This window comes from Heteronotia binoei, chromosome 10 (assembly GCF_032191835.1).
Source record: "Heteronotia binoei isolate CCM8104 ecotype False Entrance Well chromosome 10, APGP_CSIRO_Hbin_v1, whole genome shotgun sequence".
NCBI lineage: Eukaryota > Metazoa > Chordata > Lepidosauria > Squamata > Gekkonidae > Heteronotia > Heteronotia binoei.
In genome coordinates this window covers 42,826,325-42,853,003 of record NC_083232.1, presented here as the reverse complement: position 1 = coordinate 42,853,003, position 26,679 = coordinate 42,826,325, and the positions used below count along the sequence as shown (strand labels likewise).

Sequence of the window (26,679 nt, the reverse complement as noted above, 5' to 3'; positions counted from 1 at the left end):
GCAACCATTGTGAACTCTGTAGAGATTTGAACCGGAACATGATAAGGATCCAAGTAAGTCCCCAAATCTAACCTTGCAGGATTTTCTCAGGCAACAAGTTGCAAGAATGGTCACTGAGGAGAATTCAAGAGTGGAATCTTCTCCCTGTGGTCTAAAATGGCACTGTGCAGAATTCTATCACCTCATTCTGAACAATACAATTTTATATAATTGTAACGGGGAAATTGGAATCAGACCAGGACTCCATTTCACCCAGCATGTACCTTGCCTTGGTTTTATGTCCCAGCATCTCATATGCAGGATTATAAGACATTTGGCTGTCTTAGCTAATAGCAAATCAGGTCTGAAAAGGGTTCTGTGAAGGTAGGAAGTTTGTTGTACAGCAGTGGTTTGCAATGGCAGTAACTTCCCTGGTGTTGGTGGTAGCTTCAGAGCTTGGAGGAAGGGGGGTTATTTAAAGACATAACGACTTTTAACTCCCATTACTAGATGGTCAACCTAATCCCATATAAATCAGATGTCATCAAATTTGTGAGGAATGATGTCATCAGACTGGGCAGTGGGATATACGTGCCCTTTTTGACCTATTTTCCCCCAAATAGCTCAGTTTTGTTTTGAAATGCAATTCAGGTAAAATATTTTATCCTGCTTTCCCCCCTGCCAACAGGAAAGAAGTTGGAAAAAGGGTAAATAAGTACCAGCTAGTTCTTTGTTGTTATTAACTAGTCAAAATATGTAAATAATCCTTAAGTCAAGGCGCAAGCAGGCGTAGTCACCCTTCTATTCTCCTGACAAATACTTACCACTCACATCTGCCCAGTATACACACATGCTGAGTGAAGCTGAAACCTTGACAGGATGATGTAGTGAATACTACAGAGCTGGACCACAACCAGGTGATCTGGTAAATTCTCTACGTCAGGACATTAAGATCACTCCGTGATCCTGGACCAACCTCTCCGGGGCATGCACTGTGATATAATTAGTTGATCCCATCTGTGTATCCTCGAAAGAAAGGTGAGTTATAAATGTGATGAATGACTCGATGGGTTTGTGTGAAAACTTTCCCCACAGACATCGAGCACTTTCGTGGCAACAGATCTGGAGAAAAATGCCCTGTTCCTCTAATACAGGCTTAAGGTGGGGATATGAGCAGCTGAAGTTTTTCATGACCTGTAGATAAATCGCATCGCCTCATCAATATTTAAGGGGCTCCCCCCCGCCCCAGGCAGTTGGCAGCTGTATGATTCCCCCTTCCCAAGTCACGACATTCTATTTTCTCTCCTTTCTCAGGCCTTCTTGTCTTCTATGTTGAGCCTCCTCAGTTGTCTTTTCGTTTCCTCTGTTCTTCAAACCAAGCCTTTTCTCTTTTATTGTCCCCTCTCTGTCTTCCAACCATCTCTCTTCCTCCCCCCACCCCCACCCTCCCGCACCTCTCTTACGGCATTCTACGCTCACCATAGTAACTGGAACTTCACAGCGACCTGCCTTTCTTCCCGGCCACTCCCCCTGCAAAGCGCTCGCTACACCGGCTCCCCCCGCCCCCTGCCCAGCAGGCAGCGTTTTCCAACATAGAGCAGCTTCGAGTGGGCGACTAGAGGCCTGCTGGGGCTGCTAGTTTGCGGTCTCGTGTGCGGACAAGGGGGTGTCAAATGAATGAGGAAGAGCAGCAGTGAGTGAAGGGCCCTTCAGCCCTCACTTCTCTCTCCACTGAAGTTGTACTTCAACCCTCTTGTCTTGACGGACGGGCTGGCTGGAGTGCGTTCTGTTGCCACGGCAGCCGCTTGGTCGGAGAGGCGGCGAAGCAGCAGCAGAGGACGCCGAGAGGATGAACCGGAAAAAGCTGCAGAAGTTGACTGACTCCTTGTGCAAAAGTGCTAAGCACTGTGAGTAGAAGGCAAGCCTTTCCTTCTTCCTCACCTCTCTGGTTCCGTTCCCGTTAATTTCAGTTGCGCTCCGTCCACTATTCCCACCCCTCCAGCGCCTCTCAGTCTCCCGTCCACCGCTTCTTCCAAGGAGCTCCAGTACAGGGGTCTCCTTTCCTCATTTTACAGCAGTCCCCTCATTTTACAGCAGTCCCCTCTTCACAGCAGTCCCCTGAGGAAGGTTAGCCTGTGTGATTGGCCCAAGGTCACCGCAACCACATTAAAGCAGGTGGGAATTCAAATCCAGGTCTTTCCAGTCCTAATCTAACACACTAAATGGGTGAATAGAATTACTGTTATAGAAATTAAAATCCCTATTAAATTCTACACAGGCCTTCTGACAGTTCACAGATGAAAACGGGGCTGTGATTTAACATCCCATTTTTCATGGTAAAGTGTTCGATCCCAAACTCGCAAGCCTGTCACATGCTGCTCTCTCTGTTGTGTACTATGTTCATTCATTTTGAGTAGTCAACTGATTTAAAAGCCAAGACAGAAAGTATTGTTTGGAAATATGTTAGAAAAACTGATAATGTGCAATCACACTTGGCCAAGGTGCCGGGACCTTCAGCAGAAAAACTAGTTACACTTCTTGCTGGGGGAAATAAACACATTACTGAAGGAGTGACTTTTACTAGTGTACTAGCCATAGAGAGACTAGATCTTGGACCATGAATGAACAGTTAACCAAGTGTGTACAGGTTAAAAATAAATAATTGCATTACTGAAAGACCTGTTGACCATAGGATAAAGATGACAATGAGTTTTCAGCTCTCCTGGTTAAAGCAGAAAAGAACAAATCTGTTTGCAGTTAAAAGCCATGTCAATATTAAGAATGCTTGTTTTAAATTATTTTCCTTCTCAATTTACCTGTAACATGAAACTGTGCTTATTCTTGAATCATGAGGGAAGGGGCATAAATGTATTAAAGTAATTAATTAAAATAAAAAGACACATTAACAGTTCAGCGCGGTCCTTCATAACATTGTTTCATTTTAATGATTTTCCTGACCTCATTTTATAGTCAATAAATTTGAAGTGGAATGTCTCATTAAACTTTTCAACAACTTGGGAGTGGAGCCTAGTGAAAGGCATGCAGTTGTAGGCTTGGATCGTAATTCATTCCGAAATATCCTACATGTCACATTTGGAATGACAGATGACATGATTATGGACAGAGGTAAGGCAAAAAAGATTTTTTAAAAAAAAAAATATTTAAAATGTCCACTACAAAGAGTCTCTCACAGCAGATTTGAAAACACAGATCATCTTCAGGGGATTAAAAAAACTGCTAGATGGCCATGTGCCAGCCTGCATTATCCTAGTGTTTTTTTGTGTATATCATTATTCGTAATATATGTATTACTTTATTGGTTTTAATTTTTGTAATCTTATTGCATTGTTCATTGCATGTCTTGTGATATTTGACTGCACTGACGTACACTGTGTAATTGGCTTTATATCTCCATGCAAAAGGTGGATTATAAATAAAGTGAATAAAATATGTACCTACAAATACTCATTAGTAAATTAATTCTACTAGCCATGCAGGTTGGTGAGCTACAGTGATGAAGGGGGAAGAGGGCAAAAATTGCTTCTTCTCTGCAAAGCTCCTCTGGTGGAAGAAGCACACTGTCAAAGGAAGAGGCAATGATTATTTTGCCCTCTCCTCACTGATTTATGCAACTGTAGATCCATGCAAGTCTTGCATAGGGTTGCCAGGTCCAATTCAAGAAATATCTGGGGACTTTGGGAGTGGAGCCAAGAGACATTGGGGGTGGAACCAGGAACAAGGTTGTGACAAGCATGATTGAACTCCAAGGGGAGTTCTAGCCATCACATTTAAAGGGACCACATACCTTTTAAATACCTTCCCTTAATTGGCAATGAAGGATAGGGGCACCTTCTTTTGGAGGCTCATAGAATTGGACCCTCCGGTCCAATCTTTTTGAAACTTGGAGGGTCTTTTAAGGAGAGGCACTGGATACTATGCTGAAAATTTGGTGTCTCTAACTCAAAGGCAGCCCCCCAGAGCCTCAAATACCTACTGATCAACTCTATGGGAATTGGACTCCAAAGGGAATAATGGAGTGCCCAGCAGACATTTCCCTCCCCCGCACTTTCTGATGACCCTGAAGTGGGGGGAGGGGCTGCTCCCACCTGCGGATTGAGCAACCAGAAAAGAGTCACACAGGGTGCGGAACTGGAGAACAAGCGTAGGCACCATATATCACTGACTCCTGTGATAGAATAGTCCTTAGCAAACAACTACAAAAAATAAAGATATTGTCCAAAAATTTTTTTGTCCAAAATATATTAAGTGGTAAGTCACAACCTCAAGGGTACGGTAATTTACCAAGATCACAGATTAGTTCCCAAAAGGGAAAAAAAGCTGACAGGCAAAACCGGTCTATTTTCCCTGTTTAGCTATAAGCTTTATTTAAGCCAGTGGTGACCAACAGTAGCTCTCCAGATGTTTTTTGCCTACAACTCCCATCAGCCCCAGCCATTGACCATGCTGGCTTGGGCTGATGGGAGTTGTAGGCAAAAAACATCTGGAGAGCTACCATTGGCCACCCCTGATCTAAGCAATTGCTTATTCACTTTTCACAACAACTTCCACTCTCACAAAGCATATCATTGCAATACTTTCAAGAATCAGTTTCTGATGACCCTGAAGTGGGGGGGGGGAGGACCTCCAAACCAGGGGATCCTCTGCTCCCACCTGGGGATTGGTAACCCTAGTCTTGCAGTGCTAGCAATCAACTTCCCTTGGATCAGAAATGGCTGCTGGGAGAGAGCAAATGGTGGGAAGATCTGAGACTACCAACAGCAGGTTCTCCCAAAGTGATGTTGAATTGCTTCAGTATTATGGTTGGGATGCAAAGTGCTATTTTATGCATGCCCAGAATGAGTTTTGACACTTTCTGAACAGAAGGACCTCATGCCATATCACAAACTGCTTATGAAAGTATTCATTTTAGCTATGGTTTGCTATGTATCCTGAGGGAGACCCTGCTGTTTAAGAATTACACGTCTCATGAGCAGGAGTTTTTTTTTTTTGAAGCTGGAACTCCTTTGCATATTAGGCCACACACCCGATGTAGCCAATCCTCCTGGCGCTTACAGTAGGCCCTGTACTAAGAGCCCTGTAAGCTCTTGGAAGATTGGCTACATCAGGGGGGTGTAGCTTAATATGCAAAGGAGTATCTGCTACAAAAAAAGCCCTGCTAATGAGAAAATGGGTGATCAGTAATGGCACTGTCCCTTAGATTCTGATATGTGTATAAATAATTATTTGGAGTTTTCTTAGTGAATTTCTGTATACCTGGCTAGTGAGAATGGCCTTAAAATTCTTCTTCCTGGACATGTTCCTGATGTCAACTAGAGGTGCTTGTAATTAGAATGTTAATATAGTGAAAAAGTTAGCAAATCAATAATTAAATTAGTGTGACTACATGTCCAGATTTTAACTGGGCACTGAGGTATTCAAGGTTCACATATTTTTACTTTGACTCCGTATAATGTACACAGAGTTGTGAAACTTTATGGTGCTGACCAACACTTGAGAGACAAAATTATAGCTAATTTAATACATAAAGGTGCTTCCTTCTAATTGCAGTGTTCCGTGCTTTTGACAAAGACAATGACAGTTGTGTCAGTGTAACAGAATGGGTAGAAGGCTTAGCAATATTTCTTCGTGGGACACTGGAAGAAAAAATGAAATGTAAGATTCCTGTAGCACAAGCAGTTTTATCCTTGTCTTAAATCTAGGGTAGTTATTTTATTTGAATGCAATATAAAATATATTAAAAACATATTGGTATATTACAATATAATTTACAACAAAGAATAATAGTTAAATCAAGACAATGATATTGTGAAAAGTACTGGACTACATTGGTTTAAAAAAACACAACTGAAATCCTTTGTTACTTGTTTTATCTGTTGCAGACACCAATAAAATGTGTGTCTTCCATTTTTTCCATAGGTAACATCTGATGGGTCACAGCTAGATATGTGATCTGATGCACTGAAAAGCAATTGTTTGAAATTATGTTTTGTAATATGAAAGTTAGCCTGGGAAGTACCTTCTATGGTTTAAGAACCAAAACTATTTTATTTATTTATTAGCCACCCTTTCTCAAAGAGTCAAGGTGGATTACAGAATGTTAAATCAATGCAATCAACAGGGTGAGACATCTGATAAAACTATAGTAAGATTACAGCAATCTGAAAGCACAGTATATTAGACATAGATCCAAGTGGCCAGCCGTGTTGGTCTGAAGCAGTTGAACAAAGCAGGAGTCAAGTTGCATCTTTAAGACCAACAAAGTTTTATCCATAACATAAGCTTTCGTGTGCTAAAAGCACACTTCTTCAGACGAGAGGATCAGGTACAGTACATTAGACATAGTATGTTAAAGAATCCATAAATTAGTGTTACTTAAATATATAAAACTGGTGAGAGTAGAAAACTACGTATGATATATAGTTTATAGTCCTGTTTGCTTTATAGTAGCACCTTCCTGGGCCATTAATATTAAATAGCTCTCTTTCCTTTATGGAAATGTCCTCCTGAACAATTCTGCTTTATGTAGTTTGCAGAGTAACAGAAGCATGGGAGTTTTTCTGATCACTTCAGGCAGGTCATTCCAAAAGATAAGGGCCACAACGAAGAAATCACATGGGCCACTGATTGCTGATCCTACCCTTTTGTGGGGCAGCACCCTCAGAACACCTTGCTCAGAAGAGTGTTGTGGGGGACATAGTAGAAGCAGTCCTGCAGATATGAAGGGTTAGGGCCATGAAGGGTTTTGTACATGATAGCCAGTATCTTGAACTGAATCCAGTAACTGACGGGTAGTAAAGTGACTGCAGAATGGATGAAATATGCATACTCTTGTTAGCTGATAATAACCAAATCACATCATTGTGTACCAACTGGAGTCTTTGAGTAGACTTAAAGGGCAGACCCATGTAGAGTGCATTACAGTAATCAAGTATCAATGTTACCATGGCGTAGATCCATGTAGCCAGTAGGCCAAGTCAAGGAAGGAGGGCATATTCCAGGCTAAGAAATTACGTAGTTTGCTTCTGCAGCAGTAATACTGGATCCAGTATAACCCCTAGGCTCTCAACGGAGACAGCAAGGATCAGCTGGACTCCCATCAACAGGGGAACACCGTGTCCTTCAAGACCTCAGCCTTCTCAGCCAGCACTAACTTTGTCTAGCCAGGGTTCAGTTTCAGTTTATTTACTCTTAGGCAGGCCTTGACAAATCTTCTTTGGCTCTAGGTACTAGAGTCATTTTTCATCCTTTGGGATTTTGTAATTTAATGACCATATCTTCTAATTATTTATATAGCAGAAGCCTAATCTTAAAACACTTCAGTTTGTCATAATGTTATTAAATTTATGACAATATTGTTGTGTTATATAAACAACCTTAGTCATCATCACCAGAATAAAGAGCTAACCTCTAACCCTAGCCTACCTTCTCCCCAATTTCTTGTAGCTCCATTAATGCTTTCAAAAAGCTTCAGTTAATTGAATATTGGAGCCAATATAGGAGACAACTGATTAAGAAATGAATTCACCCTCCATCATTTAATGGATAACATTAAGTTAGCAAGCTGCAACAAGAACTTCATGCAAATTTATTTTTATGTCATAAAACATCTTCATTCAAAATGATACATTGCTTTGGTGCGATGGATGACATTTCTAGGCAAGCTGTCACCTGGGATTTGTCAAGCCCCACTCATCCATTTAACCTCAGCTGTCAAGCAATAGCTCAAGCCCTCTACCACATCACTAGATGTGAATAGAGGTACAGACTCAGAGCTGGGTGTCATCAGCTATTATACATGCTCCTTAGATAAAGCATCAGAAAATTCAATGCAATCAGTAAATATTCCTTCATGTTTCTTTCCTTTAGAAAGTATCTGTCGTTTATTTCTTCAGAGACCAAATTCAGGATGCATTGCTTTTTCTTATTTAGGAACTGAATCTCTTTTGAAGCCGTTTCCTTAAATATTTATTCCCCGAAAGTCAGCTTCAGTTTTGAATGTTTGGCACAGGGATGTAATATTTTGAATGAACAGTTTTAGGGTCCTGTTTGTGGAGACACACCTTTTAAATAGAAGACTGTTGGTTCCACAACAATGAAGACCAAGTAGAGTTCTCACTGTGAGTGTAAAAGTCTAGCTCTAGGGGGAAAAGGTGCATGTGAATACAGTCAGATTGTTCAAATATGTCTCTGTCTCTCTCACACACACACAGAATTAAATTATGAGTATACAGCAAGGGTGGCCAAACTTGCTTAATGTAAGAACCACATAACGTGAGATGTTTGAGAGCTGCAAGACATGAATGTCTGATGTTTAAGTGCCACTAGATAGGAAGGGAGGGAGGCAGAAAGGCAAATAGATGGGGGAGGGAGGAGGGAAGGAGAGAAAGAAAGCAACTTTAAATGCATTCTCCAAGGCGGCTGCTGGCTTGGAGAAGTAATTTAAATGGAGAAATGCCTTCTCCAAGGCAGCCGACAGGGTGGTGGGGGCTTCAAGATCTACACAATGTGTGTGAAAGAGCCACAGTTTGACCACCCTGGTATACAGTAACTTAAGAAAAAGCCCCACAAAATGTCCATGGATATATTACCATATGGTATACATCTATGTAGTACTTGATTATCTGAAAAGTGTTTTTTCGTATGGATGCTTTACATTAAATATGTTATGCTTTCCAAAAGATTGTTTTGAAGTCTATGACCTGAATGGGGATGGATACATTTCACGGGAGGAAATGTTCCATATGCTGAAGAACAGCCTTCTGAAACAACCATCAGAAGAAGATCCCGATGAAGGAATTAAAGATTTAGTAGAAATAACTTTGAAGAAAATGGTAAGCAACATAATTTCAAGGCAAATTTCTCAGATGTATAGCTATTCCTGATTCATATCTAATCTTAATTTTAAATTGGAAGATTTGTCTATAATTATACAATCTACAGATTAGTTTTTATATATAGGAAGATCAAGCTCTGTCACTCCAAGAATAACTAAAAATATAACCTCTGTTCATTGTACTAATTGGCAACAGCATCATTAGAATGACAGATCAAAAAGATGCTTAAAAGTGTAAAGAAAGTTGTAATGAGGGCTACACAGCAGCTAAGCCCAGGAATGTAATGTTTTATGTGAACCATTTTAGGCTTTTGCTTGTGGAGATGCAGCATCTTAATGGGGAGACTAGGATTCCACAGCTAGTATGGAAGCTAGCTCAACAAATACTTGGTTATTCAGTCATGCTAGCACACTATGGTAGCAACTGAAATGCCTAAGAATGCCTACTCTCCTTTTGTAGGATTATGACCACGATGGCAAACTGTCTTACGTGGATTTTGAAAAAGCTGTAAGAGATGAAAATCTCCTTTTAGAAGCATTTGGGCCATGTTTGCCTGATATGAAGGTATATATGTAATCTGTGTTACAGCCAGGAAATAGCAGCTCTATTACAATATGGCAATGAAGTACAATCCTATGCATGCTTACTCAGATGTAAGCCTCATTGTATTAAATGGGATTTTACTTACGTAAGATTTCACTGCTTGCAGAATATTTTAGGATGTATTACTCATGGCATTTCCAATCACACTATTAACTATACTGCACTGAAATAATAGTCCACTTTCAATTGGCTAAGATGGCTTTTTTCAGCCTAAATAAATCTATATATATATATCAATGGCATCAAGCCTGCTCATTTAAAAATACTGCAGCCTCTCCATTTAATGTCCATTTGTGACATTAAATATTTTATTGTTTCACTATGAATTGTGAGCTGCCCTGAGCCTGCTTTGGTGGGGAGGGCGGGATATAAATCGAATAAACCTAACCTATTCAGATTCCATAGAAATCATGACATTTAGTAATGAAATAGCAGAGAACTATACATCAAAATACAACAGAAGATATAAAAATAACATAGAAGAGTACAACTAGGTCTGCATACCGAAGGGGAACATACAGATGCTCTCTCTTCAAGTATCATATGGCTAATACGTTTGGGAAATGACGAAAATCTCACACCAGGCTGTGATGTAAAGGGTGGGGGAGATGACCTACTGCTTAAGTCCAACTGGAAGTCCCTATAGACTGAAGTAGCTTCTTCGATCTCATTCAAAATAAGGAGGGGTACAAAAAGGGAAAGATTGAGATAGTGTATATTCTTCAGACTTCAAAGTTAAACAATGTAGAAAACTAAAATTCTTTCATTACACATCAGATATGTCTTTCAAACCTAATGTTTTCTTTTACAGTGTGGGATGGCATTTGAAGCACAGGCATTTCAAGAACCTTCTGATTTGTAGCTCTGCAAAATTCACTATGTAAATTATTATGGACTATCATTTTTAAGTCAAGTCATCTGTGGCCTACCAACATTTGAAATCACTTGGTGTTACGAAACTTCTTTATGAAAAGTAAAAGATAATGAGAAATGTTTAGATGTTCCTGTTCTCCAATGAAGTAAGGCATTTGTAAACACTTCAAGAATAATGGGATAACAAAAATTTGAAACAAAATACAGCATAATGAATAGGCAAATAAAGGTACAAAAAGCATTTTAATATTGTAAAACTACATTGCTTTGTGAACTGTCAAAACAGTATCTTTTAAATACATAGAAGATGTTATCAGTAGTATTTATATTCGTCGCCTTTGTTTCACAGTTGGCTTTGTTGGACTACTCAGTAACATCTCCCCAGACAGTTCTGGAACTTTAACAGGAAGTGTAACCTAGTTCAAAGAGAGAAAAGTCGTAAGTTAGTATGTTGGATCCTTTCATTCTACCATTACTGTAGATCTTTCAAACTAATAGTGATCAAATAACCGAAAAAGATGGACCATGTGGAGACAGCTCATCTCAATGCATCCTCTGAACAACTTGTCAGAAAACCCTACACACATTCATTTTATCTTCTGATCACAATCCCTTCTCTTTAACTATGGTGCCACTGCATAGCTGCAAATTCTGTTTGCTTTCTAGCTAGCTTTGCAACAACAAGCTTCAGGTGGTGACATCAAGTAAGTGGGGAAACTGATGATGGGCACCTGGTACCATGCAGCTCACTGAGGTGGATTTAGCTAAAAGGAAATGAATAATATGGACAGGAGAAGTGAACGGATTTCAAGTCTTCCATACTTTTCATATAAATAAAATAGAAATAAGTTCTCTTTTCCAAATTCTTTTCATTTATTCTGTTTCTCCTTTAACTGATGCTTATTAAAAAGCAATAATCTGAGAGCTACATCATAGGGTACATTTCTGTACTTACAGCAGATTTCTAAATAATTATATAATGCACAGCATCTATTATAAAGAGCAAATAGTTTCTGCAATACACACAGCTGAGCACTGTTAATAGCACTGCACACATTTTATACCAAGGAATCTGCTGTTTAATATTACAGGGTGATGGCTATAAAAATTGCAATCCACAACACATTTCTGTAAAATTCATATCCACTGAAATCAGAAGGATACTGAGTAATGGGGGCAAGTACACACACAGAAACTAGTTTATACTGAGACTTCAGGTACAATTTAAATTTTCTATTTCAGGAGAGGCTGCTATTAATTACTCACAAAAAGTGTTTGCACTTAATTCAAAATACTCATTTCTGACTGTTTAGCAATCCGTAGCTTAAGCAATAAATACTACACTAGAAATCTAATGGTCAGTTTTAGAGAGTTCTGGTATTTTCCAATGCTAAACTTGACTACAAAAGAGAAATCTGCACCACATCATTTTCCCTCCAAGGAAATACTGTTTTATCTCTTATGAAAAACCAGGTTTGTATCATTCAAGAACTACCCACCACATATTTTGAAGACACTAAATTAGTTTAGCATGTAGCATACCTCCTTAAGTTTATTTCGAATTAAGCTTGCTGAGGTGTTCAATGATTCATCATCCATGTCTATTTTAGGTGATTCTGGTAGCCTTGGACCAATAATTATTTCTGTATTATCAGTGTCTTTCCCAATGAGGGCAAATTTGTTGCCTTCATCTCGTCTTCTTTTTCGTTCCTGTAGCTGAGTTGTTCGAGGCATAAACCTACTGAGTCCACTGTCACAGACAAGTTCTCTCTGCAGGGTGCAATGGGCTGGTATACTCTGTATTCCTTGTTGTACACGCTGAGGGATTAGTGTCCTCTGTCCATAGTACTCAGATGTTTCAGCACACTCTGTAGCACACTGAGGTGCTAGCAATGTATTTTGACAACACTCTTCTGAAGCAGACTCTGCATTGTTCAGTGAGTGTTTACAACAGGGTGACAGCCCAGGATCATGAATATGCGCAGGTAGATTCCAGTTATTAGTAGCTTTTTCAGATGTATGAAATCCAGGAGCATCTGGCTGAAAAGTCTTTTTAAAACATGTATTCAAATTCTGTTTCTTCACTTGTAACCGATCTTAAAAATAGAGTAGTAAAAACATTTAGAGTACCTAATTTATATTTTACAAAAAAGAATTTTATGCTATACAGATGAATTACATTAAAATAATCTTTAAGACTGGCACTAGCAGTATTCCAAAACCAGTTTTTATGTTTTTACTTTGAAACTCTTTGACCACTTTGAAACTAGAAGATATCTAGCGGAGGCCAATCCATTAATTTGGATCAGAGGAAAAGTATGCCCTCTGATCCTATTCAATCATGTATACCATCCCCAAGGCTTTTTAAATGCAAGATCCATTATTATTAGCAATGTTTTTGAGTTTTAATATTTAGAAATGCAAAATAAAATAGCTGGAAATATACATAATAAGTTTGGGTTGTAACACTGGCCGTTAGGAGGAGAGAGGGGAGAGCCTCCCTACAACAGCCTCTCTAATAGGAAGGAGGGTCCTTTTCCCACCCTGCCGAGTTCTCTTGGCTCCAGAATGAGAGGCAGCCATTTGGTTTTCTTTTTTATCTAGGTGAAGCTGACTTCTTGGAAGGCAAACAGAAAGGGAAAAAATGTGATAACAGATAGTTAGTGGAAGAAAGTTTAATCTAGAAAGATATGAAGGTAATTAGGTTGATATTGTTAAGGTGATTAGGATAAAATAAAATAGGGGAACTGAATGGTAATTAATGGGTGATAAAAGATAATAAGATTCAGAATAGAAAATGAGTCTTGGTTAGTATAGGTGTATCAACTGTATGCGGATTAATTGAAGAATGTTTTCTATGGTGAAATGTGGATGAATGTTATAGCAGATGGAAAAGGTGGGTAATAATTAGTATTAAAGTTCACCATAGAATTTAATACAATAAAAAAAAATTCAGTGAAAAGAAAAGCAGGACCCAAATGCTTAATCAAGAGGGACTAAATTAATTTGCTATAGGAGTTAATTTACCAAATATATATAAGAAATTGGGGGAGGTAGATCTTTGAATTTTTGGGTCAATTGGAATATTAGGACCTAGTGGGACGAAGAAACAGAAACATCTTTGACTCCAGCCTGATAGTGGTGACCATAGCAGCTGCCACCAAACGAGAGATGGCAGGCTCAGGGATTCCAGTGCTCCTGGGGAGGGGGAGATATAGCGGTGGGAGCAGATATTATAAGGGAAGAGGACAGAGACAAGACAGTGCTCGGCCTTCTTCCAATCTGCGTCCCATCCCAAGGGTGACAGGTAGTAGGGCTAGATGGAATAACCCACCTCCGTCATTGGTGTTGTGCAACGCCAGGTCCATCAACAATAAGACCTCAACTCTTCGAGAGTTTCTTCTCGAACAAAACATGGATCTGGCTTGCGTGACTGAGACCTGGACCCGAGAGGATGATACTGTAGCCCTCTCGCAAACAACTCCCCCGGGTTACTCAGTCCTACATCAATCACGGACTAGTGGGCGGGGGGGAGGGGTGGCATTATTTATACGGGAGGCTTACTCCTTCAGGGCACTCCCGGCCCCAAAGATTGAGGGTATCGAATGTGCCGGCCTGGCGTGGGAGGCTGGAGAGGGGTTGGCGGTCTGGCTGGTGTACCGTACGCCTAACGCACCGGCCAGCGCCTTACCGTCCCTACTGGAGGCGGCGACGGGCTGGGCGCTGGAGCACCCAAGGTTGATAATCCTGGGTGACTTCAACGTCCATGCTGATGACCCGTCCTCCAGTCAGGCGACGGACCTAGTGTCCTCCATGGCGACACTGGGACTCTCTCAACTTGTTATGACCCCCACTCACCAGGCTGGTCACATGTTGGACTTGGTCTTTGCGGCCGGGGTTGTAGTGAGCGATATAACCGCCACGGCGGTGCCATGGTCGGATCACTTTGCCCTCAAGGCCCATGTAGATATGCCTCCCCAAACCTGTTTAGGCGAGGAGCCTATTATGGCTCGCCCGCGGAGCCAGATGGACCCGGAACGGTTCCAAATGGCTCTGCGGGATCCCTGGCCCTCTGGCATTCCTCTCGATGACCTGGTTGAGTCCTGGAATAACCGGCTCGCTAGGGCCATCGAGGGGATTGCACCTCGACGCCCTCTGCGACCTCGGATTAGGCCGGCTCCGTGGTATACCCCGGAATTGCGCCGGCTGAAACAAGGCCTTAGACGGCTAGAGAGGCAATGGCGACGTACTCGCGACGAAGCGACTAGAACATCTTATAGGAAGTTTATGAAATCCTATGAGATGGCAATGAAGGCCGCAAAGAAAACATACTTCGCGACCAAGATTGCATCTGCAAATTCGCGCCCAGCCCAATTATTTAGAATAATTCGGAATCTTACTTCATTGCCACAGGGCAATCCAAAAGCTAAGGAATTGGAGATAGGCTGTGAGGCTTTTGCGAAATTTTTTGCAGAGAAGGTCCAATCGCTCCGCCACGACTGCCCCGCCAACTTAGATGCAGTAAGTGAACTTGAGGCCCAATGCGTGTCTTCAGATTTAACCTTGGACTGCTTCGACCCACTCAGCTTGGAGGAAGTCGACAGAATTCTTGGCACTGCACGACCCACAACTTGTGACCTGGACCCTTGCCCCTCCTGGTTAATTAAGGCCTGCCAGGAGGAATTGAAATGTCCTATACGGGACATCATAAATCGATCCCTTTCGGAGGGTGTTTTCCCAACATCCCTGAAAGAGGCAGTGGTCCGCCCTCTTTTGAAAAAAGTTACATCAGACCCGTCCGTATTGGCACATTATCGGCCGGTCTCAAATTTGCCCTTTCTGGGCAAAATTATTGAGAGGGCTGTGGCGTTGCAGCTGCAGAGCTTTCTGGAGGACGCTTCCACCTTGGACCCATGCCAGTCCGGCTTTCGCCCGGGCCATGGGACGGAAACAGTCTTGGTCGCCCTCATAGATGACCTCCGGCGGCAACTGGATCGGGGTGGCTCGGCAGTATTGCTGCTGCTCGACCTGTCGGCGGCGTTCGACATCGTCGACCACCGGCTGCTGGCCTGCCGCCTCGCCGACGCAGGAATTCGGGGGCTAGCCTTACAGTGGCTCTCCTCCTTCCTCGAAAATCGGGGACAAAGGGTGGCAGTTAGAGGGAAGCTGTCTCAGAGACACCCTCTGCACTGTGGGGTGCCTCAGGGAGCAGTTCTCTCCCCGATATTGTTTAACATCTTTATGCGCCCCCTTGCCCAGATTGCGCGGAGGTATGGGCTCGGTTGTCATCAGTACGCTGATGACACCCAGCTCTATCTATTGATGGAAGGCCGGACTGGCGATGTCCCTATAAATTTGGACCGGGCGTTACAGGCCGTGGCTGACTGGCTCAGGCTGAGTGGGCTGAAGCTGAATCCAACGAAGACTGAGGTCCTTTGCGTGGGCCGGGACGGACCGGAAGGGGAGATCATTCTGCCGGCTTTTGACGGTGCGCCACTGATACCAGTGCGCAGGGTCAAGAGCTTGGGGGTGCTACTGGAATCCTCGCTATCAATGGAGGCCCAGATAGCCGCCACCGCAAGATCCGCCTTCTTTCATCTTAAAAGGGCGAGGCAGTTGGCTCCCTTCTTGGAACGCGACGACCTAGCAACTGTGATCCACGCAACGGTCACCTCAAGATTAGACTACTGCAATGCCCTCTACATGGGGCTGCCCTTGTGTCGAACGCGGAGACTCCAGGTAGTGCAGAATGCGGCGGCCAGGCTGCTAGCGGGACTACCTAGATGGGAACACGTGCAGCCTGTGCTGCGGGATCTGCATTGGCTGCCGGTTGTCTACCGTGTTCGCTATAAGGTGCTGGTTATCACCTTTAAAGCCCTATATGGCCGAGGACCTGCCTACCTACGGGACCGCCTCTCCCCATATATTCCCCAGAGAGCACTAAGATCCAGCTCCCAAAACCTTCTACAAATCCCTGGGCCAAAAGAGGCCAGACTTAAGATAACCCGGGAGCAAGCCTTTTCACTAATGGCCCCTCGTTGGTGGAACCAACTCCCAGAGATGGTGCGAGCCCTGCGGGATCTGAATCAGTTCCGCAGGGCTTGCAAAACCCATCTTTTTCAGCTCTCATTTGGAACAGGACCTGACCAAACTGACTAACTATCGTAATTTTAGCCACTTTATGTTGAAATTGGAACTGATGTATGACAATATGTAAACTATGACCGACAGAAATATAGCACCTATTTCTACCTACTTTATATTTTTATATCTTTTAATCTCCTATTCTCTTATTTTTATATTTTTAAACTTTATTAATTCATGTAATTGTATTATTTAAACCATTGCTGTCTATTTTAACCGAATCATGCTTGTCATGTCTGTGAGCCGCCCTGAGCCCGCCTTCTGGTGGGGGAGGGCGGGATATAAAAATAAAATTTGCTTTGCTTTGCTTTGCTTTGCTTTGCTTTAATTATCTAAAATTAAAGGATGAAGTCAGAGCTAGAGGAATATGTGCCATGAAGTGCTTATTCCCCAAACCACTTCCCTGAACTTTCCCATACAGCACTGGGAGGGTGATATAAAAAAACACCCATATGATAACTTCCGGGTTCAGAATGAGGTGAAGAAAAAACAGACTTCAAAATTGTGCAGCCAAGTCTGTTATCCTATATAGCTAGACCAATATTTAACATTTTCAGCCTAAAGACCAATTAATCTTCACTTCAAGAAGGACGTGGACAGAATGGAGGGGATGCAGAGGAGTACGACAAGGATGATCAGGGGCCTGGAAACCAAGCCCTATGAGGAAAGGCTGAGGGACTTAGGAATATTCAGCATATGATTGCTCTCTTAAGTATTTGAAGGGCTGTCACCTAGAGGAGGGCATGGAGCTATTCCTGTTGGTAGAAGAGAGGACTCATAATGGGTTTCAATTAAGGGTAAGAAGATACTGACTGGACTAGATGGCTGGTACGGCCTCTTCCAACTCTATGATTCTATGATGATCATAGAGCCCACTGCAAAAAAGTGATATGAAGTCATGTGACATCAGAGTCATGTGCAAGGTTATTACTTCTCTGGTGTAATGGCTAAGAATGGCGGCAGCAGATCACAAGTCAGAAAGTGACAACAACAAGCCAGGGTCAGAGTCACGGAGGAATCTCCACTACTGAGTGACCTTGCTTAACTGTACCGCTGGCTCCCCTCAGCATCCATGAACAGAAAGGCAGGAGGCAAGGTGTTCTTGTTGTTTAAGTTCAGTAATAGCAAGGGCTTCCAAAAGAGTGCACACACAAAAAAGTGGTTCTACAGATGCTCATAAATCAGCAGATAGAGCACTGCGACCACTGAGGTTTCCAGCCCATGGCTGAAGTCTGCTGAACTGGACTGCTGAGATCTGGAGGACAGAAAGGATGATCATTTCCTTACCATTTATTCACTGGAGAGTCCCCCGAAGATAAGGAAACCACTATTCTATCTGCAGGCCATTTGCTGCCTTCCTGGTTTGGTTTAATCTTTAGATATCCATCATGGTTGACTGCCTCATAGGAGTGGCCCACACAATAGGTTTAGCCACTGCTACAACTTAGGGTTCTGTAAGCTTGTGGAAGCTTCAGTATGGTTAAAAAAGCAATAAAAATAATGGGGTATTTAAACAAATCTCAATATAGTAGGAATAGCACCTGACCATACAAAAACATCACACACAAAACCACTAGCAGTATTTTGGTTACTATGGAAACCAAAGGTGCCACACAAAAATATGATAGTGATGGACACCTGGAGTAGGCAAATAAAGAAAACAAGGCCAAAACCAGAAGAAGGGGGAAACTGATAGCAATGGGGTTTGTTTTTACATATTTTCTTCTTACAAAAACAAATTTTAGCCATTTAACAAAACTTTGGCACTGGTTATGGTTTTTGACTCTATCTTTGTAGCTCATCAGATTGCAGTACATAATGTGGAAGGGAACTAAATAATAATAAATCAGCCACTGACAGTGAACTTCAATTTTAAAAATACATATATGGTCACTAACCTGTGCAATTAGTTACTTTTGCTATATACTTCCGTCGGTCTTGTAGTTTTTCTCTGGTCTCCTGTACAGTCTCAAATTCTGGGGCATAACACACATGCAATAAACTACCAAAGAAACTCCGCTCATCCAATTTTCTCTTGGCTATCCTAGAAAAGAAGCAATATCCAAATTTATAAAAACAGTACCCAAATTTGCTGTAGACATCTCATTAAATGTTCTCTACAGTTTCTTTTAATTCACAGCTTCTTCAGTTATGACATTAAGACAATCACTTTATGTACAATAAGTAACTAGTATTTTAATTTTAAAAGTTTAATATTAAACCATTAATATTGGTGAAAATGCAAGTAAGTCACCATAAGTGACAAATGATAAATACCTTGCACTCTGTATCTTTTGAAACTTGATTAGATAAACTTCTGTAAATTCTTCTGCTGGGTAATCATCTAATGGATTATATTCTTCAATGGTGCCATATAATGCAAACAGCTCAACTAATTCCTTCATTACACCCAAGGCTGGAACACCTTGTATCAACAAGTATCGAGACTCTAAGTTGATAGTATATACCTGGAAAAAAATGCTTATTTTGTAACATTGTTATCAGTCTCAGTTAAAATTCCAAATACTTGGTTGTTAAAGGATTCTCATACATTGTTATACCACTTGGAACCAGTTTATAGAGACATAGTACAAGCAACTTCAGTGTTAAATAACTCATAAAAATGTTGCTAACGTAACTTAATCATTTAGATCTTAAGGTATAAGTGTCGTGTCCAAATTATTATTATTATTCCACTCATTCCCCCATAGGGGCTGAGTAGAGAGTACATCATAAATAAAATCACAATATCATGATAAAAACAAATTACAACATTCAGTACAACAGGATAGTCCGAGCAGTACAGTAAATCAGCATAGTAGGATAGTACAGCAGGGGAGGCCAACCGTTCTAATGGATAGATGCCCGCTGCCTCACCCGAAAAACTGGTGGAACAATCCAGGTAGGGCCATCAGATTTCCATAGGAAGCTGATTCCACCAGGTTGGGGCCAGGACCGAAAATGATCTGGCCCTGGTAGAGGCAAGATAGGCATCTCTTGGGCTGGGGATGGTCAACCTATCTTGGGAGGCCGAACAAAGCGACCTCCAGGGCATATACAGGAAGAGATGGTCCTGCAGGTATGTTGGCCCCAGGCCATGTAAGGCTTTAAAATTCCACTACTGAACTAGACAATTGTATTCACTTAGCATCTTGGGAGCCACATGTGGTCACGTACTGCAACCATAGTCACTTCCTCTAGTTCAGTAATCCCGAGCTGGTCAATGTGATTCATACTGGCCTCTTTTCCAGTCCTAAATTCCCGGAAGATATTGTAGAAGTTACCTTACCAGGAAGCAAAGTTGGCAGCAAATCTGGGATTGACACAAGGACCTAGTTAACTGAGACTGTTAGTTATGTTTTGGTCTCAAAACAACTTGGCCAGTAGTGCTGGGATTTATGAAAGGCCTCATTCCTGTGTGAATTTTCTTAGATTCAGGCGTGTAAAAGCTGGCTGACTACAGGAAAATAAAGATGGCGTTCTCATTTTTCATATTTCAGGCCATACTCTAAGTAAATAAATTAAATTTTATAGCCTAGCAGGATTTAAACCATATTTCAAGATAAACAAAGAACTGAATGTAAATTCAGGGGAGGGACAGTGGCTCAGTGGCAGAGCATCTGCTTGAGAAGCAGAAGGTCCCAGGTTCAATCCCTGGCATCTCCAAAAAAGGGTCCAGGCAAATTGGTGTGAAAACCTCAGCCGGAGACCCTGGAGAGCCGCTGCCAGTCTGAGAAGACAATACTGACTTTGATGGACCAAGGGTCTGATTCAGTATAAGGCAGCTTCATATGTTCATATGTTCATATTCTGAAGCTAAACAGCTAGAAGATTTGCATTAAGCCATGCATATTCCCTGCATTTCTCTCCCTGGTTTTACTCCTTATCCTGACTGTCAGCAACTTCCACATTATCGAGCAGAGTACAGGCTTTCACAACACTTCCTTACCCTTGATCTTTCTAAGGGAGGTACCAAAGAATAACCATGCAATAGTAAATAGAGTCACATCCTCTCTAAATCCACTGAAGTCAATGAACTTAGAAACGCAAAGCTTCTCTCCTAGGACGGCACTAGAATCCTAGGACGGGCTTCAGTACAAGGCGTGTTGCGTTCTATTATTAAGCCACAAACCCTCATACTTAAATATATTCCCCGTCTGGCTCGCTGGAACCCAGTCACAAAAAAGCTTCTCCTGTTAACTTTTAAAGCGCTGCACGACTCCTGTTTGGCTTCGCTCTCAAAGAACAACACCGTTAGGTCCAAAGACAAGGGAAGGAGCATACACAGAATTCTTCTCCTCCCTCCCCTTTACCTTCACAGCGCGAGGTCTCCGGCCCTCACGATACTTAGCCCGCGAAGCACAGACCGCTCGCTGCGCATGGTGTTGATAGACTCCGCCGACTTCACCCCCTTCGCTCTCCCCAGTAGCCGCCGCCATCTTTCTCGTCACGCGCAACCACGTACCGCCCTTACAACTTCCTCGCGCATACCCCCCTCGCTGTCCCTAGTTAGCCAATCAGATCGCGCTGGAAGTTAGCGCCGCTCTTTCAGTGGTGCGGCTCTGCGATGATGCGAAAGCTGAAGCGGGCCGGGAAGCAACACAGAGCCGATTCCCTTCAGCCAATGGTAGAAAAGGAAAACAGGAAGGGCGCGTTGCCTGATTGGCCCGCGGTGGGCCGATGACGCGAGAGACAATGCGAGGAGTAGCCGGAGGATGGACTTTCCTACTCCCACCGTTCCCGCTGGCGAAGAGGTGGTCGGTTGAGGCGCTGGCGTCGAGTTGCGGGGGCGCTGGATGGTCCTAGACTGCCGCGGCCACCATGTGGGGGGTGGGAGGCCCTGGAGTAGCTGCAGTGAGCGTCTCCTTGAGCGGCTCCCGGGACTGCTTCCTACACCTGCCGCCTGCGCTAGCGTCCCGTCTCCGTCTGCAGCAGGTAGAGGAGCGGGGGTGTCATCATCCGGGGCCTTGGCAGAGAAACGGGCAGTCTGTTGAGGAATCGTAGCCTCTCCTCAAGCCTTAGTGTAGATGACGGTCTTTCACCGACGCTCCTTTGTGCTGTTCTTCCACAGAGTGCCTTAGCGACAGTGAATGTAGGAACCAAACTCATGACAGCATCTTACCCCCATCCCAATATTAACGTTGTTACTATAACAACGAGGGCTTCCATTCAAGGAAGCTTGATTCACAGTGCAGTCCTAAGTATAGTTACATCCAGGGGGTAGTTTTGTAGAAGAAGGTGCAGGAGCTCAGTAGCATATCTCATTTGCATATGCCCCTGGATCTGTGTGCAGCGGGGACAGAACTCCGCACTGCATGCAGACCCTGCCTGGAGGTTCAGGAGCTGTGCTCCTGCTTAATTCAAGCCCTGGTTACATCCTGTGAAGCCCATTGAAGTTACTGGGTTTAGAATACAGCCTTTCTGTTTCAGGTACTAAAGAGCCAGTGTGCTTTGTATGACCTGTGCAGAAAGTGAAAAGTCTTTGAGTTTGGTTCCTACATTCACTGCAGCAGTGGGAGTGAGAAGCGTCCGTGGCAGAAAAATTCTTCATTATGAGAGCTAGTGACAGTGGAAGACCCTTGAATCAGAGATGATATTCTCCTTTCTTTCTCTTTCCAGTTGATTTTTTTTTTAAGGGGAGGATACCAATATCTTCCACACCATCTTGGCAAATACATTTATTTAGGGATTCTTGGGAAATCGTGTTAGTGGAATTATGTCCAACTTCGAGGCAAAAAAAACACACCACCTTCATGTGATACAATTTTTGCTTCTGTTCTGCAATTTTTCCTGAAATAAAATATACATACTCTGTTTGAGAGCCAGTATGATGTAGTGGTTAGAGTGATGGACTCGTATCTAGAAGACCTAGGTTCAGATTTTCACTCTGCCATGGAAATTTGCCAGATGACATTGAGCCAGTTACACTGTCAGCCTAACCTACCTCACAGGTCGTTGTAATGAGAGAAAAATGTTGCAAGACACTTTGAGTCCCCATTGGGGAGAAAAATTGAGTATAAATGGAGTAAATAAATAGCTGAGGTTAAGGCTGGATTGATTGTAAAAGGCGAAGTGTTGACTTAATGTTATTTACTTTCACAATAACTATTTCCCAGGGAAATCTAGACCATGGTTTTGAAGCTTTCAGTGTTTATGGAACACTTTACACAGTCTTACATGCAGGGCTTTTTTTGAGAAGGAATGCAGTTCTGGCTTGCTTGGTGTGGCATAATATGCAAATGAATTCCTGCTGGGCTTTTTCTACACAAAAAGCCCTGTTTATATACATCAATTTTAGCTGGTTTTAGTATTCATGCATGTCATGTGGAGCACAGGCCTGACTTTATGAGGCTCACTATTGCCTTAGATTGTTCTCTTGTTTAAAAAGTATTGTGTACTTTGGCCCTTAGATAAGTATGCAAAGGTTGATCTAGCTTCTTCTGTCTCTCTCAAGTATCGTGTAACATTTCTTGTTGAAAACTAAGTAACTTATATTTTTAAATCTCAAAAATACTTTACTAAGAGTGCAATTTTATATACCAGTTGAGTTACAAATGATACATTTTATGTTAAGGTAGTAAAATAAGTCTAGGCTTGATAAAAAGGTAAGTGCTATATATATTTCAATTTCCCCCCAAATTTCAAGCCCCTACGCACAAATTGTTCCTCCCACCTCAACATTTCCAGAAATCTTCCCTCTCTGCTGAGCACACCTATAAGATTGATTAGCCCTGTGTGTTTTTCACATATGGCTGGCCAGGAAAAAAAATCTTGTGGATGATACATATGGATATGATATATGATACCTTTGTTTGTTTGTTTAATAGGGTCAAGCTGTGAAAGCTTCCTGGGGACATCAGCCTGTTTTCTTAGGCTGGATAGAAATCAGACATTGTGGTCAGCATGCTGAAAACACTGTTGAAATAAACAGACAACTAGGAGAGAAGCTTGGCATCACAGATGGCCAACAGGTTTGGAATATGGATTTTTATTTGTTTACCAGGCAAATGTGTTGGTTAAATTATTCTTAAGGGCTTCATGTTTTTCCTGAATTGTGGGTTGTGCAACCATGTGCAGATATCTCAATGACTAACAGGTGGTCAGTGCTCTCAGTATAGACAGTACTGAACATCTGTGATGGGTAATCAGAAGTGACTGCACTGACCATCTGTTTGGAAGGAATGTAGACCATCATAAATACTGAATGCCGCTTCTTTTGTCCTTTTGTGGCATGTTCTTTTGCATTTAAAACCTAATCCTAAACAGGATGGTTATGTTGAAATCTGTTTCAGTGCATGGGTCATCCCTGCTTTATCAAGGTGATAGTCTGTGATTCATGGAACTGATTAATGCACGCGCAAGCAAATGTGTACACACCAGGTTTGTTTTTAGCCATTTGGTCTTTGACCATATCCTGCACCTGACTGCTTTTTAAAATATGGAGATGTTTAGAAATGGCTTGTTGATTTGCCTGAGGGAAAAGCTAACACTGGTGGACCCATAGAAGTTTTTGAAGGCACAGTGCAGCAATCTTGCTGAAACCAAGCAGTTATTGGTCTGGTCAGAGCCTGGATAGAAAATGTTTGGAAACCAGATGTATTCTGCCTTAGGTTCCATGACTGGAAAACATCAGGGTGTATATTGATGATAAATATATTGGTTGGTGATAACAGAGTAATAAATGTCCAAACTCCTCCCCCCCTCTGATGCAAACACTTCTCTGTGATGCAAATGCCTGTGAATAGTGCATCACTTACCGTAATTGTTTTCCTGGTCTAGATAGTAACATATCTGTTTAGTCCCTGGTGTGCTGTTTATATAAATATTGGCAATTCGGTGAGTGGCTGTTTCATAAAGGTTTATTGTTTGTCAGATATTTCTCGAGGTGTGTTCCCAAGTCTTGTCCTGTCAGCAAGTAGAAGTTGAACCTCTTTCAGCAGATGATTGGGAGATACTGGTAATGAACAAATTTAAATTAAATATATTTCCTGATGCTTTTAACATACAGTTTTATTCTTCTTATTATTTTCTTCTCATTCTCCCAAAGTTTATGTTTCAATGCATTAGGGTTTCATAGTTATGGCTCAAAATGAGTTCTGTATATAAGCATTCAATTTTTATCATGAAACACATCAGGTATAATATGAAATAAGTTATCTAACGTGATGTAAAATTATCATAGGAGCTGCATGCTGCTTCTCTTGAAAACCGTCTTCTTGATCAAATTCGAATAGTGTTTCCCAAAGCTATCTTCCCAGTTTGGGTTGAACAACACACTTGTATTTATATCCAAATTGGTAAGTACTGTCTAAAGCATTTCTTATGACATTAATTAAAGATGAACAATTGTAAAATAGCATGTATAAAGTTTTTTTCCCCCCTGTTAATTCCAGTTACTCTAAGACCAGCTTCTCACTGTGGGAGAATTGAACCTCTAACGGAGCTTTTCATACGGCCAAAAGTACGTGAGCATGAAGAAAGCTCCACCATGCTGCCTTCTACCAAAAGTCACATTTCCGGGGATAATGCTTCTAAAACCAAATTGGGTGAAAGAGAAAAAACAAAGGAATTGTGTGCCAAAGAAACCAATTTAAATATGGGAGTCCAAGATCATCATATGCTGAACACAAAAGGATTTTATTCAAATGTGCTGCCGAATGTATGGAACTTAATAGGGAACATTTTTTCTTCCACATTTGACAAAAAACAGGAAACTGCTGATGGAACTGGTGAACTTAGTATTGTCAAAGGCAATCTGTTAAACTTGATTCACATGGATTCTGTTTTCAGAGTATGCCAGACTCAGCCCCCCAGTGTGCGAAGTACTTTGGCTGCTTGTGCTTTTCAAAAACACAGCACGGTTCACATTTTCCCATGGAATCTAGAATTCACTACTTTAGAAGCCAATACTAAAGTATCCTATGGAAAACTTAGTAAACTTCTCTCCCCCAGACAACGGCATCAAGAACCAAAACGAAATATAACATCAAAGAAAGAAAAACAGATGACTAATATAGAAGACCAAAATCCAGTCAGTTCCAGTGAAAGTAAAACATCTTGCGAGAGCTCTGTAGTACAAATAATATGGAATGGATTTGAAAATATAAAGGATGCCATCATGTTTAACAACAACATGGAGCGATTGCATGTTGGAAGAGTTTGGGTTAGTCCAAGTTCTTAAGCTTGTGGGAGAATCATTAGATATCTTAAAGATTTTAAGTAAAATGCTGAAAAGCAGCTTACACAATATTAGCCTCATTTTCTTGGAAACAGGCATATTTTCAATAGAGCTTGGTTAGAAGTATGTTCAGTACCCTTGTATCAGGCTGGGGCTTTCAGTCATTTTCCCCCAGTTAATTATTTTTAGTATATTTCCATTTATTTCAGTAGGAACTGCTCCCCCAAGTCAGCTATAGAAAAAAATTGAATTCAGTTTTAAAAAAATAATCAGTTAGGAACCTAAATTTCATGATTGCACATTGATAATGTTTAGGGTGTCTTAAAATCAGAAGCTTTTCTTATTGATTCCACAGAAGTCCACCTGAGATCACAAACTAAGAATTTAAATTTTGAATTGTAAAAATTATACTTAAAGATATCATATTTTTGCACAATTAAAACTTCTGTGCTGTGATTCTGTATGGAATCAGTAAAACTAAATTGCAAGTAAGGTTCAATTTGTAACTGTACACTGCTTTCTAAAAATTGTTCATAAGTCAAATGTGACGTAAAGAGAAAAAACAGCACTTGAAATAGCAACAAGTAGATCTTGGATATCAGATTGCAGACTCTCATTTGAAGCACCCAGTTGAACAAAAATGTTCCTGACTCTAGTAGGGAGTGTATTTGGAGCAACTGTTGATCTTTCATCCACAAAATATGATTTTCTAAGCATGGCCTGATTATAAGATGTGCAGCGTAGGAAGATTAATACAGGAGAAGATGCTTCCATTGGTACTGGAGGCTTGGGTCATTAATGGCAGCCCTTCTTAGACTGCTGCAGTCATCTGATCTGGAACTCATCACGATATTAATTCAGTAGCCTGTCTCTGTGTTCCAGCATCTGAAGTATCAGCTAAAGCTGCAAAAAGACACTTAAGGCAACATAATTTTTTGGGTATTCTGGAAGCCATATTGGGTCCAGAAGAACTCATAAACCTGGTCCCCTCAGGACTATCCATTTTAATCACAGTTGGCAAGTAGATTCTGTTCTGATGAAGAAGGA

The 26,679-nt window shown here is 41.6% G+C and overlaps 3 protein-coding genes across 4 annotated transcripts in view; 2 read left to right on the top strand and 1 right to left on the bottom strand.

The window, feature by feature from the left end:
- The first annotated feature begins 1,536 nt into the window (after positions 1-1,536).
- Positions 1,537-11,173, top strand: CLXN (calaxin). 2 transcript variants are annotated; one of them, XM_060248492.1, is made up of 6 exons: positions 1,537-1,886; positions 2,950-3,105; positions 5,548-5,652; positions 8,680-8,831; positions 9,294-9,398; positions 10,249-11,173. In XM_060248492.1, the coding sequence occupies exons 1-6, from the start codon at positions 1,829-1,831 to the stop codon at positions 10,297-10,299; spliced, it is 627 nt and encodes a 208-aa protein (XP_060104475.1). In that variant the 5' UTR covers positions 1,537-1,828; the 3' UTR covers positions 10,300-11,173. The 2 variants fall into 2 exon arrangements, with proteins under 2 accessions (XP_060104475.1, XP_060104476.1); XM_060248493.1 differs by lacking the exon at positions 5,548-5,652 and having other exon boundaries at positions 1,749-1,886; positions 10,249-10,629.
- RBM48 (RNA binding motif protein 48) lies at positions 10,535-21,483 on the bottom strand. The gene is made up of 5 exons (XM_060248491.1): positions 20,768-21,483; positions 18,732-18,922; positions 18,353-18,498; positions 11,853-12,406; positions 10,535-10,726 (listed from the first exon to the last, which is right to left on the bottom strand). The coding sequence occupies exons 1-5, from the start codon at positions 20,891-20,893 to the stop codon at positions 10,634-10,636; spliced, it is 1,110 nt and encodes a 369-aa protein (XP_060104474.1). The 5' UTR covers positions 20,894-21,483; the 3' UTR covers positions 10,535-10,633.
- Positions 21,111-26,679, top strand: part of PEX1 (peroxisomal biogenesis factor 1) — a 26,432-nt gene continuing 20,863 nt past the window's right edge. Inside the window, exons 1-5 of the mRNA XM_060248490.1 lie at positions 21,111-21,389; positions 23,282-23,425; positions 24,328-24,411; positions 24,637-24,751; positions 24,848-25,617. Of these exons, the coding sequence (XP_060104473.1) occupies positions 21,276-21,389; positions 23,282-23,425; positions 24,328-24,411; positions 24,637-24,751; positions 24,848-25,617 (1,227 nt within the window). The 5' untranslated portion in view covers positions 21,111-21,275. The remainder of the gene's footprint in view (positions 21,390-23,281; positions 23,426-24,327; positions 24,412-24,636; positions 24,752-24,847; positions 25,618-26,679) is intronic.